Raw genomic sequence first — 21,092 nt, forward strand, 5'->3', positions numbered from 1 at the left:
CAGAAGACAGAAAAAGGGTCTTAAAATGAGACTTGATGTGTCAGTTAAGTAAGCTGATTTAAATAATGCAGTAACGTTTGAGTATAAACAAGTCCGTTTGTCATGTACTGCAAAACTAGTAGGTTTGGTGTTCATTTGGATACATTAAAGACTCATCATGTTGAAGTTCAAGTGCTGTAATGTTGAGTAGCAATTTAACTGGAAGGTCAGTGTAGTGAATAGGCTATTAGTGAAGGTGGGAAGAATCACACAGTTGTACAGGTGCAATAGTGTCGCCTTTGTTCTCAGTGTGGTATATTTTCAAGTTGTAATGCTGCAGAAACGCTGCATGAGCTTCTGCAGAGTGAAATAAGATGAATGAGATTATGGTCAGAAAATACTGATGTAACAGCGTCAGAACAGATGGGAAGGGCTGCAGAGTAAAGATTAATTATATCTTCCTGTGCTCAAGCACTGAATGGTTGACTGGATAGGAGATGAACGTATTAGAAAAAAAATGCAGTAACTGAATGGTCAATACAATGTTTGAGTGGGAGCAACATCTGCTTCAGAATTACTGCTATGTATGTAAAGCTTGAGAGACTCGTGACTGGATGTACTTAAATCAACTAGAACAGAATATAAACAGCTTCAGTGTTATCAAAAGCTTGCTGTCATGAAGCAGAGAACGGAGTTGAAAGAGTCAATTTTCATACTGTGTTGAAATGTAGCTGATGTTTGATATAAGCCAAATGGTGACCTGAAAATGAAATTACTTTAAGTACTTTTGGTGCATGCCAGTAACTTGTTGAAAAGGATGCACACTCTGCTGGCACACCAACAGCTATTGACACAAGGAAAGGGATTCAGCTCAGGGCTCGTCACGGCATTTTCTTAGCAAAAATCTGCATGGCAGCTCTGTGCATGTCCAGATTTTTCAAGTAGCGAACATGAGAGTGCATGCCTGGATGAAGAGGAGTGCATTAAATGTGGTAATAAGGCATCCGCTTTACCACTGAATGTGTTCTACTTCTCTGTAAAACCTTGACTTTGATGATTTGACTTTTCATTCTGCACATCGATACCACATTCAATCAGACATTTTAAGGCCTTTACCCAAATACAGATAGATTGAATTCAGTATGACCAACTCAGTAAGGCTTTAATAAACCAATAAAAAGCATCAAACCTGCAGGGATGTCCAAAGTCAGTCCTCGAGGGCTGCTGCCCAGTAGGTTTTCTATGTATCCCTGTTCCAACACACCCGGCTTCCATTCAACAGCCAATAAAGTTCTGCACCATGACTGATTCTTTTGAGTCAGGTGTTCTGGAGCAGGATGCATGGAAAACCTGCAGGAAAGTGGCCCTCGAGGACCGGAGCTGAACACCCCTGTAAGCAATCTGTCTCTGTCACATCATCCTTCTCAGTGACTGCTTAAAAAAAAAAAAAAAAAAACTTGTAAGAAAAAGGAATTTTATTTAATGTCATTTAAGTTGTTGTTGTCGTCGTCGTCGTCGTCGTCGTTATTATTATTATTATAATAATAATAATAATAATAATAATAATACTTAGTTACGCGGCCCACAAGTGCTGTAATTGTTGTGCACTGTTCTAATAAAGTTCCACAACTAAAAGTCACAAATTATTTATATCTGTGTCCATGGTTATTGCCATTACTCCCAGCTACTACGAACCAGGTTCCAACAGAAATGGATTAAAAATATTCTAAATCATTAGAACAAATCAGTAGACAATAAACCTAGTTCACTTAAATTACTATAACAATTAAAAAAAGACTGAATCATTAATATAATGAAACCAAGCAACCCATGGCAAACAGGTGGCCTTTAGGTTTGCCTAAAAAATACATCAACAAAGCATACCTGCCTAATGCTAAAGGCAGATTGTTTAACAGCACTTGGTGCACAGGAAAAAAGCATCTCATCAACCGTCTATTCATAGACTTTGGGCGGACAACATACCAGAAGTTTGGAAATGCTTTCAGATGTAAAAACAAAGAGTTTGATCACTGATGATTTTTTTTTTACCAGACTTTATTCTGTGTTTGAAAGAGTTTTTTAGTGCAGCGACAGAGTGAGAAGCTTATGTGTTGTTTTTGACAGGACATTTTCTTTTGACCCTTTGCATTAAAGAGGTCACCAGAGTTTGTCACAATCTGTTCTGTTTGCTGCAGCTCGGCCCACCCGTGCCTTGTTATCACTCTCATGCTTCTCACATGATCGGCCTTCCCTTTAAGCCGCCATGGCCAGATTATCTGCTCAGAGGTCCAGTTATTCCACTGCCACTGAATCAAATTAAACTTTATTTATGAAGAAATTTTATTGTATACCAGCAGTACAAAATGTTTTACAACAACAACAACAGCAACAGTTTTTGTATCTTAAAAACACAAGGAATCAGACATCAAATCACATTTACCTAAACATATATAATTTCATACATGCACAAACTAAACAGGCAAAGAGTCCTACCTCTCAATCCCGCTGTAAAAGAAACAGCCTCTAACTAAAAAGTAACAGTAAACATCTGTTTCAGTTTTTACCTTCTTTTCTGTCTCATGGATTTCTGCCTCCGCCTTGCCCCTTGATGACATTTCAGGGCTCTACCTTCAACCATTGCATGTCTGTCAACCCTGCTCTTGTACCTTGTTTCTTGATCAAGTTTTCTAACTTTTCACGTGTTCATTTAAAGAAATACTGACCTCTGTGACATCCTGTCATGCTTCTGGATTATGAATTGGATATTTATTGTGGATTACATGTTTACCAGCTCAAATTTGGATTTAGTCTCACTTTATCACCTGTTCAATATACATCATCATTAGGTTTTCTTTCTGCTTACCATCAGTGTAACCCATCTTATCCTGAGCCAGTCCAAGTTCAAAAGCTTATTCCAAACCTGTATCTCCTTCAGTTGTCCTGCACCTATTGGAAATAATTATACCTGAACTGCAGTCATTTGGGCCAGGACCTGGAATCCAGTCCAAAATTTCTCCTTTGTTGTTAAATAACACTCTTAAATCCTTTTAATGTTTTTTTTTAATAGTATTTTCAAGTCCAGGATTCCCAAGTCATTATATATTTGCTTTTTTCCCCCTTTAATTACCATTGCAAAGATCAGACCTGCCTTATCATTTAAGCATGCTTAAGTTTTAATCTATGCTTTTATAACTTTGACACTGGACCACCGCAGGGTCAAATCTTTCAACCAGTGAAAGTAAATTTGAACATTTTACTTTGATGCTGGCCTGACTCCACTGGCTTCCTGGTCAAGTGTTAGTAGACTTTAAGGTAATGCTCCTCAAATATAAATAACATCCCACCATCATATTTATCTGAACTGGTGAAGCTGTACATCCATTAATGTACATCGTGCTCCCAGGGGTCCATGAACCATGTGATTAAAAACTTGGTAATTGGGAGTGAAGCCATGAAGTGGCCATAAATCCTCCCTTAAGTCTCTGTAATATCCTCACAATAAGTACTTCATCTTTGAGTGTCATGAGAAGATGAAAGGTTGCCAAGATAATAAGAATAATTAAGATCCCTGGTGCAACACATTTAACAAACTTCGTTCCAAATTTTGACCACAAAAAAAGCTAAACACAGTTCATGAATATATGTTAAAAAAGGGTTGTCCACAACTTTGACTGGGACATGATTTGACGTCAACAGCCACATCAACATAAGCAGAAACTGTTACTATGACTACCTAGTTTCTAAACTGCAAAATCATCTGACTGGTGATAATCTTCCTTCAGTACTTCATGCTGACACTAAGTTTGAATAACTCTTCAATATTAGGACAACCAGGTCATCTACACAGCTAAAACCATGTGGCACCTATTCATGGACAGTCTGCAGGTAATTTCCAATGTGATGCACCTGCTTAAACAGCTCGCTCTTCTCTGGTGAACTCATACAAGGAGAGAGATTCAGCTGCATGACAATCTCTTTTCAAATCCCCCCTTTTTGATTTAAGCTCAACTTTTTGAGAGCTTTAAAACAATAGCAAACTCCAATGGTATCAATGGAAGGATGATGGCAAGTCAGTGTCACATGTAATTCATCTACAATGTGCATTTACATCCACATAGTGCCCCAAAACATGGATAAAGTTACCAAATTTAAAGAAAATTTGTGAACATGGACCACAATAAACTTTTGCAAACTTATACCAAGCAAATAACTGTGTTATTTTGCATTTTATTTATTATGTTGTATATTGTTTTCCCTGATCCACCAGCATGTATTTATTGTCCAGAGTAGCACAATATGCAGTTATCACTTCACCTTCACCCCTCTCAGGCAAAATGGAAAAGAGAAGTAAACCCAAGTCACGGCAACTCAACATGCGACAGTCTTCTTGTCAGACTCCTTACAAAGACCTGAGGCTTTGTCAATAGCCTTTGGTCCTAGCTCATTGGCCATCACAAGCTCCTCTAGGAGCAAAGTGTGTGTGGCTGTCAGCTGTACTGAGTGCTGAAAAAGATTTTTGTAGGCTTGTCCTGTCAAAACAGATCGCAACACAACCATCCAATTGGCCTGTGGTCATCTTCTCACAATGGCAACATGTTCAAAACAGGTGGTGGTGGTGAGGGTGTGTTTGTCTCCAGGTCTTTCATTAAACCTCAGTCCTGAACAAACATTTCTCACAACATCAAACATTTCCAACCCTTGTGAACCAGACACTGTAATCAATATTGGCGTCACTCAACAGTTTTCATGCAACTGCAGTTTTCCCTTATATAGTATAGACTTGATTAAATCCTCTCCTTTTTATGTTGCTGCTCAAAGACCACTGACATGAGAGAATAGCCCTTAAGAAGCCTTTATTTCCTCTTGTAAGTTTACTTCTTTAACATCAATATCATAATTAAATTATTGGAAACTGTAAAGAGTTTGCAATGAACTAAGTTTTCTACATATTAACTTAAACTATTCTAATCCAATCTGCAGCATCGACGGTGAGCGCTGCACTGTTTCCATAAACAGTTTTAAACTCCAGGCAGGTCTAAAAATACGGCATACATCTTTCTTTTTTTTTTTTAAATCTGTTTACAAAGACAGTTCCAAATAAATAAACAAGTTGGTTTAAAGTAAAGGCTCTATGTGCAAATTTAAGCGAGGGGAATGTGTTTGGCTTATTAATTGTGTAAAACCCTGTTTCTAAAATACCATAATGGGATTGCTGAAATTACTAAAAGTTGTTTGTTGGATAAGGGTGAACTGTTCCCTTCATAATCCTTTATTCATTTCAGCGGGTAAAAAAACTAAAATTGGTGCCTTTAGCTGTTGTGATGACATAGCATTAACATAAACAGGTTGTGTACAAGGTGCAGAAACATGTCCATCAGACTGCAGAGCATTAAGACGGGGCTAATGATGTTTGTTACATTCTGAGAAAGAAAAAAATAAACTGGTAGGGTCATCAACCTGAGAGAAAGCTTTCAAATGAAATTAAGGCTTTCAGACTTCTGGCACTTATTGTCAAGAAAAATGTATAACTTAAGTATTAAAAAAAAAAAAAAAAAAAAAAAAGATAATTGCTTTCATTTCATTTCATAATACATTTAATCCCCTGAAAATAGCGTGGTATATAGAGAAAGCAGTCATTACTAAACCCTGGATATGAATACTTTACACAACCATACAATTTTGACATATTTTAGCTAACAGCAAAAAGAAAAATTCTGTTTGTCTAAAAACTGAACTTGTTCCACGTTGGCTGATAACAGGAGAGATGTTGCACCTTTAGGCAGACACCATTTGTGAACTTGCATTAATGAGAATTCCTCGTGTGATAATACAGCTCAGCATGTAGAAGCCTCTTCATGTGCATCTCACTCGCATTGTTCGTGGCAGAGTGTGCCCTGAGTCAAAATGAAGAGCTACACACAGGTGGAAGCCCAGATGTCTGTAAGAGGCAGGTGGCTACTGTCGTCACTCCTCTTGTTTGTCTATTTTCAGAACTTATGGTACACTGTGCCCAGTGAAAATTTACATGTTATTTTTGGGAAGTGGCAGGTGGGCTGACGGGTCCTGGCAGGCTAGCTGACACCTCGTCACCCTGTAGATGTGCCCCTGAAGTTCTTTTCCCAGCTTTGACTTTATCTCTGTCTTCCAGTCATGACCCTTCTCTCCATTTCCATCCTTGCATGTTATGTAACTGCTGCCTTGCCCTATGTAGTAAAGGCCATTTTAATATATGTGTGTGTGTATGTGTGTGTATTTGTTTTTATTCCCCTGTTGGGTTTCCTGTGTATGTTTGTGAACGGTTTAGTGAAGTTCTCCTGTGCACAAGTCCCTCACAGGGCTCTTCGGTGGGTGTCTCGAGGTACAGAGTGACCCTGATGTGTCAGTTCTGCTTAAAAGAATGAATGAAGAGCTGGTGGACCACCGTGACTCACTCACATACACACATATAGAAAACTCTCCCAGGGCTCTCTTTATGATCACTGTACCCCACCACGCACACAGCTGACGTTCTTGCTTAAAGCAAATCTATAGGCTTCCATTTTCTGGCTATTGCGTGACATTGTCATGAAACCTGCAGGCTTTACAAAAGTTACTGTCTCTTTATATCCGTGTTTACATTAAACTGCATGCTCACATGCAAAGTGTTTTGGAATTAATCACTTTTTGCAGCTACCATGTGTGTGTATATTCATTTCACAAAGTAAACAGAAAAAAAAGGCAAGTGGATTGCAATGAGGTCAAATCAGAGCTGAAGGGCATAAACCTTTGGGGGGGGGGGGGGTGACAATGCATATTCACAAGCAAAACAAACACACAACTGGGTGAAAACTTTTATTAGAGTCTCTAAGACGTAAAAGTCTGAAATACCGTAGAATTACAGAGGAAAATGCAAACTGAACACAGTGCCTAGAAAAAAGTATCAACAACCTCCGCTGGACTTCATTTCACAACAAATTAAAGTGTAAGAGATACATCTGGATGGAACTCAAGATGAAAATCAAAAAACCTTTGAAGCAAACGGTCCTTAGGTCTGTCCAAATTAGCCACAGATGAAACACTGGAAACATTTATAGAATTATGGACATGTCAAAGCTGCAGCCAAATGCTTTAAAAAAAAAAAAATTGAAAACCAAAATATCATCATTCTGTGAAATCCAGATGTGAAATTCACTTCAACTGACTGAATCTGAAAGCTCCAGATTAAGACTTTACAACTAAAAGAATGGCACCAAAATTTGATCATATGTGCCATTTTATGTTGTAAACAGAGTGAAAAGTTTCTGTAAGAGGGGCTGTCTTGTTCGAAGAATTAATTCCAGTTGAGGTTGTATGGCAGGTAATAACACAAACACACACTCACTCTACATCATACTGTAAAAAATACACATTCCTCTTATGTGCTGTGCTTGGGCGTATTTAATCTAACTCTTTGCTAATAATTACAATAATCATGAAATTAAGCAAAGATGCCTGGAAATGCAGCATCTAGCGTCATTTGTCCAAATAAATAAATCTTCACACGACACTCAACCAACAGCTAGCACACAAGCAACAACACTACAACGTAGTGAGAATGGGCGATACGTCTGGTCAGGAAACTGTTGATGGATTCATCCTTAAAAAATACACGAGTTTTAAATAGGTAGATAAAGCGATAGAGAATGAAATACGTTTTAATCAGTTTGTTGTATACTCCAAACTATAAAAATATAAATGTAAAGATTTTACTCTGAAACTTGAGAAAGACTGCGGATTAATTACATTTAGTATTATTAAAACAACTGAGAAGAAGAAGCAACGACGAGACAGGACTACAGATTATTCCAGAAAAAAAAAAAACTTGTTTTGAATGAATAAATGGGATTTGACATCATTTTCTTAAGGCACTACAAGTTTATCTGATTCACAATAAAGACAAGAAATAAAATATTTCTCTAATTTGATCTTAGATCTTAAAATGACTCAATATTGGTTGTGATTTTTTTTTAGTCTATTAAAAAATAAAACCTTTACCTCTTTTTTAATGCAAGTCTCTCCATTTTCATCTCCCATTGACCACAATGTAATACGTGACATTCCTCCGTATACTTATGAACACTGCTACACTTACATAGAGCACCAGACATAAGCACAAATATGTGACAGACCAGGTTGTTGCAGAGTAACTGGCATCGATCCATCACTTGCTGTGTTCCAATCCCAGTCCAGAAAAATGGTAAAAATTTTGCTTCATAATAACTGTTAAGTGCTGAGCTGCATAATTATACCATTGATTCGTCAAGCAACAGTATTTTAAGTGGACAGAAAACAAAAGTAATCCAGATTCAGCAACAAATGACAAACTGTCAAACTTTTATTAAAATAAAATAGTTTAAGCACCCAGTGTCGGTGCGTGTAATCTTAACCGCAGGCTTCTGTGAAAACGATGCACTGGAGAAATACAGATTTCTCGCAGCGTGTCTCTGACTCCAGTAACCAGTGGAAACAGGTGAACGCTGAGTGCAGACATGCTACACAACAAGCTGGAAGTGGCTGGGGAACTCTTCAAGACAACTGTGATCCATCACTGTCTCTTTCTGTTAATGCCAAAACTCCCTGCCACATCTTCTGTGCATAAAGTAAAACTTGTCTGTGTATGGAACCCAATGTTGGTTGTGTTATACATAATCCAGTTGTCGGCTCAGTTTTTGGTCCAGATGGAACCATAAGGTTAAAATCCACATATAATATGGTTGTCTGTGTTCTCCTAGCATTTTGTTGCTCTGGTCTGTACAATCAGGATGATGAAGCCACTGGAAAGTAGAGGTCGTCTGATGAGCCCCAACATCCACCCTTTAAGGAAAAGACATCCAGATGATTAGGAACCAAACATTGTCTTATTAAGGGGGCATTCACATCAGGATAGTCTGCTACAGTCGGTCTATTTGGGGGCTCTGCAAAGTTGTAGGGGGGTGTATCCATGTAGACCAAGATCGCATTCATGTTGCACTTTGGTCAAACGAGCCAAACCATTCGAATACTTTATCCCCCATTCTCACCAAAGATAGCGCTGCACTAGTATCTAGTAAAGAGAGGAGAAGACCTGTGTGAAGAAGAAAACTCCATTTCCTCCCCTTGCAAGCCAAACATGGAGCATAAAACTATCGCTTTTTTGGCGTTTTTTATTTTGTCTTATGCAAGTATACTGCAGAAATACACTGCAACAATGGATGCAGTATGAACAGATGAGGCAAAGGACCCTTAACGCCATCGCTACCCACAATGCAATACTAAGCCAAATGCAGGAGAGACTTTGTTTTGTAGCCCTCTTCCTGTATTTGGTCCGCTTGATGCGGGCTGAGACCTGCTTTGTAAGCAGACCCTGTCCGCTTCTTTGATCTGAATCAGAATTAATTTGCCGTATTCACATTTCCCCAAAAGAAGTGAACTTTCCGAGCAAACAGACTCGGATTTGAATCAGAAAGACTGATGTGAATGTGCCCTAAAAAATTCAACCTGTTGTTCTTTAACATCTGCAAAGTACAGCATTTGTAATATTTGGAGTAAAACAGACACGCAGCCTATTTTCCTATATATTTTACGTTATTTTCAAAGTCCCCTCTGAGGTAAAGCCTGAAACTCCCATCCAGACCACAAAGATCTCGGAGCCATGGCAACCAGATATGAGGCTGCTGATGAGAGATCGACTCAACATACTGTGGTCAAGAACACAAATACAGATGCAGCCTGGCAGATAATCCAGCAGATCAAATTAAAATGAAAAATACTTCATTCTCACTCAAACTTTATGGAACTTCTCGAACTTCAGACAACAAAAGGTAAGAAAACAATAATGGGTTCCAGATGTGGACAAAGAAAAGCTTAGTGAAGCTTAAGTGAAGACAATGAAAGTCACTGTGTAAGCTCTGGCATTCAAAGAGGATATAACTACTCTGCTCACATTGTTTAATTTATTGATTGATTCAATATTCCAACCATTACTGAAGCCATAAATTGATCTTGCCTTGGATGTTGTGAATATAAAAGACAACAGTATATTGTAATTTTTATTAGTTAAGACGTTTGGAGAGTTGAGTATATCCTATTTATTTTTCTTAACTTCCTTTCCTAAACATCACAAATCACTAAAGTTACTTGTAGACTGACATTTAACAAAATTCCTATTTTTCAATTTGAAGTGGAAAAAATATGTTTAAAAAAATATTTGATACGCCACTGTTTTTCCACAGCCTAATTTTAGTGCTGTGTAGCATTAAGAAATCAAACACGTAAATAAAATAAACGTTATCAAGACGCATTTTGCTCCTTGATAATCATTTGAAATCCCCTTACAATTGTAAAGCGTTATTTCTGATTGTCTTATATAAAAACAATATGTTTAAATTTTACAGTTTAATTAATCTATTGGAAAGCAGGTCATTTTTTTTCCCTCTTTACTAGCTGTAATACTGTCTGGTAAATTAAGTTGTTTAATTTCACTGTTAAGTGTGTTTTATTTCATAGTACTCCTTCAGACAGACTACATAGCTTTTCATATCTGAGATATTTGCATCCAATAGTCATTTTATCATCCACATGTATCAATACATCAGTTTTACTTTACATTTTAACTTACTCAAGGCCTGTACACCTTTTGTCTTTGTTGATCTGAAAAAATTCAATAATTGTCGTCTATTATAATATGAATGGACTTTATTCAAATGAGTCAGTATTTTGGCCCACCTGACAGAAACAGGAAATAACTGTATTGTGGTTCAGCTTGACCAAAATACTTGACAATCACAGACATTGGTGATGTGATTAAAAACTAATTTGAACTAGAAGCGTAGACCTCTGCCAGGCCTTATGGTTACTCACCTGAGAAAAGCCCCAAAAGTCCAACCAGTAACCAACCCCATCCATCACTCAAGTTATTATTACTATCTATTCTCATTGTCAAGATAAATGCCATATCTTATTTAGGATCTTTGACCTGGCCCTTACAGACACTAAGATAAACCAAATGTCTATAATAGTCTTCAATTTAAATTTTATATTATTTGCTAATTAAAACATTAGGATTCGTGCCTAAAAAGTACAACCAGATAAATTCTCAATGAGCGTAAAAGATTCTTACCTCGCTGCCTCCACTGCTGTAAGCATTATCGCACATCTCTAAATAGCTGAAACATAAATAATAAAGCGTTTATGACAAAGAATGTAAGAAAAAGATAAAAAATAAAGAATTGGAGGTGAAAACAGAAACAGGACTAATAACTAAATTTAGAGAATGTTTGTTGAAACAGCAAATGTAGAAGAAGTTGAACGAATATTAATCTGTCATATTCAAATACCAATCATCACTTGGTTTGTATCAACCAGAGCAGTTAGCTCTCTGCTTACATGTACAACATGAGCAAGTCTAAAGTGAGCTGTAAATGAGAATCATACGAGGGTAAACTGACACACACATGCTCGGTGTATTCATTCATTTCATACTGAAAACTAGACATATTGCTACATAGAGAATAGGCCCCAGAACATCCACACGTCCTGCGTAAATCCAGCTCCAGCCAAAATCACCAAAGCAATAGCATCTCTGTTTCCACTCCAAACACACACACACACAAGCGCACAGACACACAAGCGCACAGACAAACACACACACACACACACACACACACAGAACCCTCCAGTCAATATATTGAAACAGACAAGAATCAATAGAAAATATGTGGAAGGCAACAACACAGTAATCTTGTACTCTTGTTATTACCAGGGGAAGATCCAGCTGAGCTGGATTGTTCTGTAGCAGAGTCTGGCAAACTACTGAGCATTATGTGATGGCTTAGAAATGGCAGGAGGAGACAGCAGCATCTTCAGATTGTGAACATTTCTTAGAGCAATAAGAGTGAACAGTGTTTTGGGTGGCTAGACTGAACTTCTCTGCAATTTAGTCATTAAAAATAAGAATAAGAAAACAGATTAAACAAGCAATATCACTGTTGTACATGTCTATTTGTTGTTTCTATGCTGGAGACAAAGTTCTGCAAACATACATAGTAGTGTTTTCTTCATCAAATTCATGTAGAGCTCTGGGAGATGAGAAAATCTGAGCAGTAAAGTCAAAGCGCTATATTTTGCCTGCTGACATTAGTCCTTTTCAAATGTGTAATTCTTCATGTTTCACTCAGCTTTTGCAGTGCCAATAACTTAGGCTGTAGTTTGGTTTTTATCGGTTCTCAGCCCAAAAGGCCAGCAATATAAAGATGCTGATGTCTGAAACTCACCACATTGGTCTGGATTCTCAAACAGTTTTCAGCCCAGACAAAAGAAGGATGTTTTTGTTCTTTAGTCCAGGCCATGAAACCATACATTTTAAAGTCAAAAACTTGTATTTGTTCTGATCCCAGTTGAAGAACCCAGATCCTGACATTATCATTAAATCATAGTTAAATCATGGATCAGAGTATTGATCCTGCACAGGTGCAGCCCCCAACTCCTGTCCGACATATTAAAGAAGCTAACTGAAGAGAAAACATACAAGAATGTGCGACAGAAGCTTTTCTGACATTTTAAAATATTATCATTGAAACCAGTCGTCCAAAAAGTGTACGGCACAACTAGTAAACAATGTTCATGTTGTTCTGCTCTTCGATAAGGATCAAGGTTGAGGGCCTGAACCACCTGTTCAGCATGAATGTGTCTGATTAGCTGGCAGCTCTAGATCAAGCTGCCTGGTTTGTCCTAGATTAGTCCCAGTGATTGGCAGATTGACTCACAGCAAGTGGGTCTTGGCTGAAAGCTGCTACGCTGTTCCGCATCTCATTCTCACTTCCACGCAACGGTATCAGTGACACGTTACCATGACGGGTATCAGGGACCACGCGGCTCACTCGGTTAAGCTGGAGTCCATCTTGAGGCCACACGTTGTTGTCATACTTAAATGAGTAGTGGAAACAGGAGATTTCAGACAATTATAGGAGCTAAGTGCGAAAGGAAGAAAACCTTTCAGCACATTATTGTGTTCGTCATAGGAAGTCTGTTCACAAATGATCACAAAGCAATGCTGTAGATCACAGATTGTTTTGTTTTTTTTAAACCTTCAGAGATTACAGGCCAGGAAATGGAATTAAACTCATATAAAATAGCCATGAAATTACAAATGATTGCAAATAGTGTTGCAAGAATATGTCTGATAAACATGTGTGTGTGTGAGAGAGAGCGCACACCTGGATAGTAAGAAATGTAGCATACCACTCCCTCATTTCCGACTGGGTGTCACAGCAGAGATACCTGAAAATAAATGGATGATGATAACGTCAGCTAGACAGAGCAACAAAATCAGGACGTGGTGTGTGTGTGTGTGTGTGTGTGTGTGTGTGTGTGTGTGTGTGTGTGTGTGTGTGTGTGTGTGAGTGTGTATTTCCGGTCTTATGAGACAAGAAGTCAGAGAAGCAGATAAGCTTTCAGAGACAGAGCACAATTTGGAAAACAGAACGATAAAACAGATGGGTAGCTGAAGATATAAACTGAAATTGACATGGTCTCTCCAATGGCCCGCAACAGTGAAGCCATAGGAGTAAACAGCGAGAGAGAATACTAATTTAAAAGAGAAAGCAAAGAAAAACACCGATTAGGACTTCCAGTGCTCAGCGTGTCAGCTTCTGTCCATGAAAAGCATGAGTGTCTATGTCACTGTTTTGGCTGCGTGCGTCTGTGTATGTGCATATTTTATGCCACTCAGGTCCCTGTCTCATACCCCTTTGAGTCATCAGCCGTGCTGTGATGCTGAATAAATAGACTTTATTTATACAGCCTTTGTTACAGAGTTAGACTACAACAATTATTCTAGTCAGTTCCACTGAGACCACAGTAATGAAACAGAGACTTCTGAACTAACACTGTGTCGTGTTCAGTACATATGGCAGACAGAAATTTAGTATACATGCTAATGCACCTCAGATTGCCCTGTACTTTGCATCATTAATCATAACAGAGCTCATTAGTGCTTGCTGGGATTCAAAGAGAAGCACAAATTCATACATAGCCTGGTGCGTCCGACATCACCGTTGACTTCTGCTTGCAATTAACTGCTATATCTAATTTACCAGCGTTAAGGTATGAAAACTTCAAAAGATATCCATAAAGCCACAGTGTAAAATTTCCATAAGATTTAACAGTGCTCCTCATCTTGAGCCCACCAAAAGTGAGAATATGGCAAAAATAACAGAAAAAATATAAACAAAATCCCCACAACCACCGTATGAGCGTCTCATCGACTTGTCTGTTCTCAGTTTTAATGACTGCCTTCAAACATCCTTTAGCACTATCTTTTACCTGCAGTAACATCCAAACCACCAACTCAGTGTGTCCTATTTAGCATTAAGCTTCGCCTCTCTTCCTGCACACTTGCCCCTTTTTACTTATTACACATTCTCTACATGTCTGTCTTCCTCTCAGGTGTGCTTCTCGCTGCAGAAGACATGACTGTGGAGCATACAGAGCGATGATATGCCCCACAGCGTGACGGAAGCAGCAGTCCGATTACAGTTCTGAAGATGTCTTGTGCTGCTGACATTCATGCACATGAACACACACAGCTTGCATGTGGATGCAAACATGTTAACTATGCTAAGATTGAACAATTTGTACTGATCTAGCAGCACTAAGATACAGTTTAAAAATAACTTTAAGCACCACTTCTAAGAATATAGCATCTCAAAATTGATTAGTCAATCATTGTAAGAAAGCCTTTTCCTTTATTTTTCAACATGATCCTTTTTAGATTTCCATGCTCCGCCCCCTCAGCAGGACCTGAGCACAAGATGGCTGAACAAGAGATCACAAATTTTCTTTGAAGTCTAACTTGGAGAAAACAGGTAATTTGCTTTCTTTGTTGCTGCTGCTAAAATTCAGTAGTATATATCCATCTGTCAGTGGTTGTTATGGCACCCAGTGCATGCTTCACCGTTCATCTAAGCATTGGTAAATTGTTCACTTGTTAAATGTGTGACATGTTGATGTTTGAGGTGCAGTTAAAGTGTAAATGGAGATACAGAATAGGCGATACAGGGACAATACAAGGCTAGATCCAAAGCTAGTGGGCCAGATGCTTTTAAAAAGTCACAAGAAAGCATAAAAAGAAGAAAACCAAATGTATAATCTTCAACTGTCTGGTATACATACTTATTTATTCATTTATTTATCTATTTTGACTTTCACTGCATCGACTCAAACCGTGTCCAACTGGAAAACACTGCAATAGTGGTGAAATGGTAGTAGGAAGCAGTGCAGCAAGATGCCCACAGCCTCCTTAAAACATACACACACACACACACACACACACACACACACACAGGGTGCCTTACATGTGAGCAGACCTGGAACAGAACAGAGCCATGTAGGTGTGCTCATGTGTTTCCCCTCTGGGTGGAGACGACCTTTAATTTGATTAATTCATTAAACTAATGCAGAGATCTGACACGCTCTTTTTTTTTAAGTCATCAGTTTCCTCAGATGTTTGTCTTGTTTACACGCACTTTAAAAATGTGACGAGCGTGCTACTGAGGAAAAATACCGCTGCCTGCTAAAACATAAACACAGGGAATATGTCAAAACAACTTAATAAGTTTACACTGAAGGCTGCCAGGTCCTGGAGAAAACCTATTCAAGCTTTATTTGTCGTGTAATAAGAAGCTCTCTCTGTAGGCGCAGAGAAGGGGTAATATTACAGTCTTTAGTTGTTTTTAGGACACTGACAAATGGTCAATATCTAAATGTTCTAAATTGTGGAGCAGGGAGGAGTAGCGGGGCAACTTAATCACAGCTATGAGATTCATCAAATGACAATATTAATTTTATTTCTGACTCACCATTGCTGCCTCTCTGGCTTCTCTTGTTTCTTGCTCTCATACACCACTGTCAGACCCCAACTAGAAACAGAAACATGAAATCCTTCAACAGTTGTGATTCTTGGTCTTAGTCTGCCCCCCAGTGGTTATAAATCTAAGCCCAAAGAAGCTATTTTACATTGAACAAAGATGGACCCAAAATTAGAAAATTAAATATTTAAGTTTCGTCATTAACTATTCGTTTCCATTATTATGCTTTAGAGGAACTGGAGCAGCAGAAATGGATCACATCCAGAATAATTTCACCACTGAAAATGAAAGAAGTAAGCTTTTGTGATTCAAGTAAAAATGTCCTAAAAGTGTGATAATAACTTAACGAAATTTCTCAGTAAATGGGGTTTGAGACTGGTTTTAAATATTACATTTTAGTTAATAAACAGTCTGAACTGACCGAATCATTTAACTTGTATTAAAATATACACAACACAAAATCACTCCTAACAAAATACTCCAGTCCCATTATGTAAAATCATTTCTGAGCACAATTTCTAATAGTAAATTATCAAAGGCATTCAGATCTTTTTTAAAAAAAAATCTGTATACAAAATAAATTAATCCATGTGTATCCAAAAACATTTAGACAATTATAATTGATCCAGTGCAGGTAGAAATCCATAGCTGGTTATGTCTGGGTTTATTATAGATAATTTGTAATGTAATTCCACTGATGAGTTATGTTATTGGTATCAGAATATTTATCATTTTGTGAATCAAGAATTACTTGTTTCTGTGTTCATACTTCTACTCACCATGTGGGAGGGCGCAGTTTCTTCTTGATACCTAAGTAAACCTTTAAGTTTTTCACTTGCCAATCTCGCTCTGGACGGTGGCTCTAAGAGACAAACAACAAAACAGCTCCTGAGCCTGAAAAAGAAAGTAACGACTGACAGGACAAAATAAAAAACTTGTTCTTTTCTGTAAGTGTGAAGTGTCTTACTCTGACTTCTTTATACATTCTCAGTGAACTGATATTGAGGATAAAATATCTGTCATGAAAGTTTCCGGAGGTCAGCCCCAAACCCAAAATGGTTCTTTCTTGACTAAATTTCATCATTCCGTGTTTGGATACATCCACTTTAGTCGCTGGGAAGCACAATAACAGAGACATAATTATCAAGCAGCACTGCAGGCAATACAGTGAAGCAATTTAGAAAATAAACATTTTGCTCATTTGTATTTACACAAATAAGTAATCATCGCATCCATGGCGGGGTGTTTCTTGATGAGGAGGTGGGAGTCAGCTCCAACGGAGTAAAGGATGGGTAAGACTCGCTCCTGATAATGCAGGGGTCGTTCTGAGGAGCAGAAAAAATACAGAAAGACAGGATGAATCAAGAAAAGGAACATCCAAATTATTACATTATAAAAGGCAAGGCAAAGCAAGTTTATTTGTATAGCACCTATATAGCAGTTTTCATGTACAAGACAATTCAAAGTGCTTTACATGAAACATTAAAAACATTACAGAAAAAAAGCATAAAAGAAAACGCTAACAGCAAAATCATAATAAAATCATAAATTATATTTAAAACATAATGAAGAGGAAATAACATTCCTCGAAAAATTGTCTGAGCTAAACAAGAGGATAAACTTTGAAGCTTTTCCTCTGACAGGTAATTGGAAATCTACCAAATCAGCTGAGTGTTACTGGCACTCGCAGAAGCCGTCAACAGGCTTCCTGGTGGGAACCCAGGCAGTCCGCATACCAAGCTCAAAATGAAACACAGCACACAGTCACATTGCTGAGAAGCATCTTTTTCCCCTCGAGGGTTTGTGCGTCATTCTGGATGGTTCAAGCTGAGTGGAAAGCACTTTACAGGCTTTGTGTCATTGTTTTTGTTTTGCTGTGGGTCTTCTCGTCTGTCACTGTTAATTTGATACAGTTTGTATTTAGTCATTTGAATCCACACGGCTTTCCAACACAAAAGCTTGATTCATCTTCTAATAACCTCATGTCATCTAGACAGAGATTCCTGGTTGTTATACAGGACTGGTCCAAAGCCAAGACACTATCAAGCTGATCCAGTCAGTGTGTGGACTGCACTTGTTATTCTGCACTGATAGTTTCGACTCTTCAGAAGCACTGGTAAACCCATCAATAAAGCTTTCTTTGTCAGTAGGGCCTCTGTGGCTCTTTTTTGGCAGTTTTATTGTTTCTTTTTCTTATCTCATGCTTTGATTTGAGTAGTACCTTAAGTAATGTTTTACAAAATCAAGAAATACAATTAGACAATAAACTAAGGACCCAGGTAGAAAGGTTCAATTTACAAAGAAGAGGGGAAACACCTTTTACAATAACTATGACATAACTCACCCATTTCCTCCTTGTCACAGACCTCCCAGCAGCTCCAGTACTCTTTGTTTTTAACAGGGATGTTACGTCGGTCCAAGATGTCACAAACTAACTCTGCTGCTGTCATGGAACCAGGGATCTAAGAAAGAACACATACCTCAGTTTATTTAGCGTCAGCATGAGTGAAACTGCACATAAAGGTTGTTGTCATGTGTTTGCATTTCGTGACGCATATGCAGAGCAGGGCATTAAAACATTAAAATGTAACATCCAGTTTACCTTGACATGTTGTTCTGCTGTGTCCTTTTCTTCCAAGTACACTGTACAAATGAAGTGGCCGTCACACTCCTTTCTAGGATGTGACTAGTACACACATACAAGGAAAAGATCAGAGAGAAAGGCAACAACATCAGCATAACAAACAAACAGCAGACATATGGAAACAGATGCAATATGCAATTGGACAATGACAGTATACACTGGGTTTAAAAGTATTTAAACTAAGGCCTTCACTAGAACTTTGCCCCTGTACACTAACACATTGTATATGAAATGAAGCAATCAAGATGTGGCTAAAAAGTTGAATTTCAATCTAAATTCAATAGATTTATTTTAACTAATAGTTAATAGTTTACACCGTGTTTTTAAAACCTATTGTAGACAGTTAATTACAGGTTTAAATGTAATGATGATAGCTCTGTATTTACTTCAGCTCAATGATAGACACACACAACCGTGCTCTTTGGACAGCACACAGATTCCCACACACAATAAAGTTACTTGTAATCTGCTCCTAACCTCCTAATCTGCTTCTGAGATACATAAAAACAATAAGGAAGCAGTAAACACCTGGATATTACACTGTATACAAGTCAGCTTTTCAATTACCCCTAAGCCAGTAAAAATAATAGCACTGTAGTATAAAAAACAAGCAAAAAAATACAAGCAAATAAAAAAACATGGCTGCACTTTCCAAACAGATTAAGCGTTCAGTGCAATTATTTGCAGAATTATACCCAACTAGTGATTGCCTCTTGTAGTGACTCTGGTCATAATTTGTTTTTTGCATCTTTTAGAGATTTTCTCCTGAGTTTATTTCTGTGGAAACACTGATTTATTAAACTTTAATCTACACTGGTTTGGATGTGGTGCTGCATAAATGATTACTGCTGACACTCCTGGGTCTTTTTAACACCTGTAACCATGACAACAAAAAACTAATATTTCAATTGACAAAAATGATGCTGCAATGCAAACAATCTGCAAACATAAATCTATAATAATAACCATCTTTGTTTAAAATACCCAAGATAAATATAGATTTTTTAGAAAAGTTGAGTGCGGCTCACAGGAAACTTGGTGGTGCTTTTTTGCATTTCGATGATGGCTTTAATCTCCTTCAGCTGTTTGTTTAGCTGCTGCTCATCCACCTGTAAATCAAAAAGACGACATTCATTCACAAACCTAAAATCAATTAAAAAGTTATTATGATTAAAACATCTTAAAAATACAAATAATAAATATATTAAATACATATCTATGTTTAACATGCTCTTTGAAATTTTGACCTTTTTAGACTTGGCATACCTATAATATTTACAATATAGTGACATGACTGCAAAAGGATGGAAAAAGCAGTTTTAAGACCAAAATACTTTGCCTCCTCCTCATATACCTCCGTAAAACAGACTAACCTCAAAGATCTGTATGTAGTGCTCTATGAGGTCCTCGATGGCACGGCCAGCAGTGTAGTCCTTCCCATCAGTCTGAAACAGAGTGGGACCAAACACTATGGCCAGGTTGTGGAGGTTCATCTGATTTAGCTCAGAAAATCGTTGCACGCTGAAATGCACACATACAAATAATAACAAATCTGTGCAGACAGACTTTTATATATATACCCACAAATTATGCCAGTGATGTGATATTCATTTCTTACCAATAAAGGTGGTTAATAAGAGCTTGTAGTGTAGCCTTGTTGACACCAGGAAGTTTTTTCAAAAGGCATTTGTAATGTGAGATTTTTTTGCTTTCATCCTGAATGGCTGGAATACAGAGCAGAAAAGGAAGGAAACAAATCAATTATGGGTGACAAGAAAACACACAAAGCAGCAGGAAGAAAGTTCTTAAGTGTGGGAAGCAAAACCAGTAATACGTTTTAATTACAAGTTCATTTAAGATGGAGAAATGTATAAAACATTGCTTTAAAAAACTAAATTAAAGCCATGCATACAGGTTTCTAGCAAGGGTAAAATGACTATAGACATGATAGACAAAAGCAGGTCTATCATGATAGACCTGCTTTTGTCTATTATGTCTACAGTATCGATAGAGAAAACCACATCTGAGTATGAAAAATAAGAAATGCTTAGCATCCCTGGGAAAGTAATTCTGTACAATACAATTTCATTGGGGCCATTTGTTCATGACAAAATATTCTCAAAATCGTTCAAAATGACTAATCATTTATCCACAGCCTGATCACACACAGGTACCCTGTGCCCCTGTTGCCCTGTGTGGCTTACCAGCAACACTAAGCCAGCTGCTGCCATCCTTTGAAGTGAACAGTCCTTCCCCTAACTCCCTGAAGAAACGCTTCAGCGTGTTAGAGACGTCATCCACTTGATGCTCTCCATCTTTCAAACGAAGACTGCGAGCATCGCGACGAAATCTTTCACACAAGGCAGCCACACGGGAGTTCACACCACTCTTGCGATAAATTCCTTCTGATGTCATACCTAGAAAACAATTACATTCACAAAAATGCAGACGGTAAAACATAACAAATACAGATAATATACTGCAGCACCATGGTTTTAAATGTTTTGCCATACCTTTTAGATCTGTGACATTACTACGTAAAATTCAATATGGTAATAGATCATTAAACGCATTTAGGCCCATACAGGTTTATGATTTCCCTCTAA

The 21,092-nt window shown here is 37.8% G+C and overlaps 1 protein-coding gene across 2 annotated transcripts in view; it reads right to left on the bottom strand.

Moving 5' to 3' along the window:
- Window positions 1-6,806: 6,806 nt before the first annotated feature.
- arap1 (ArfGAP with RhoGAP domain, ankyrin repeat and PH domain 1) overlaps window positions 6,807-21,092 on the bottom strand; it is a 56,765-nt gene continuing 42,479 nt past the window's right edge. The window contains exons 21-34 of one of the 2 annotated variants that reach the window (XM_079246176.1): window positions 20,691-20,903; window positions 20,105-20,210; window positions 19,860-20,007; window positions 19,515-19,595; window positions 18,445-18,528; window positions 18,187-18,304; window positions 17,054-17,167; window positions 16,810-16,955; window positions 16,622-16,704; window positions 15,834-15,893; window positions 13,191-13,254; window positions 12,855-12,899; window positions 11,094-11,141; window positions 6,807-8,808 (exon numbers count right to left, since the gene is read on the bottom strand). In XM_079246176.1, the coding sequence (XP_079102302.1) occupies window positions 11,121-11,141; window positions 12,855-12,899; window positions 13,191-13,254; window positions 15,834-15,893; window positions 16,622-16,704; window positions 16,810-16,955; window positions 17,054-17,167; window positions 18,187-18,304; window positions 18,445-18,528; window positions 19,515-19,595; window positions 19,860-20,007; window positions 20,105-20,210; window positions 20,691-20,903 (1,283 nt within the window). In that variant the 3' untranslated portion in view covers window positions 6,807-8,808; window positions 11,094-11,120. Of the gene's footprint in view, window positions 8,812-11,093; window positions 11,142-12,740; window positions 12,900-13,190; window positions 13,255-15,833; window positions 15,894-16,621; window positions 16,705-16,809; window positions 16,956-17,053; window positions 17,168-18,186; window positions 18,305-18,444; window positions 18,529-19,514; window positions 19,596-19,859; window positions 20,008-20,104; window positions 20,211-20,690; window positions 20,904-21,092 lie in introns of both variants that reach the window. The other variant, XM_079246175.1, reaches the window with a different exon arrangement.

Source organism: Telmatherina bonti (assembly GCF_933228915.1).
Source record: "Telmatherina bonti genome assembly, chromosome: 9".
Taxonomy (NCBI): Eukaryota; Metazoa; Chordata; class Actinopteri; order Atheriniformes; family Telmatherinidae; genus Telmatherina; species Telmatherina bonti.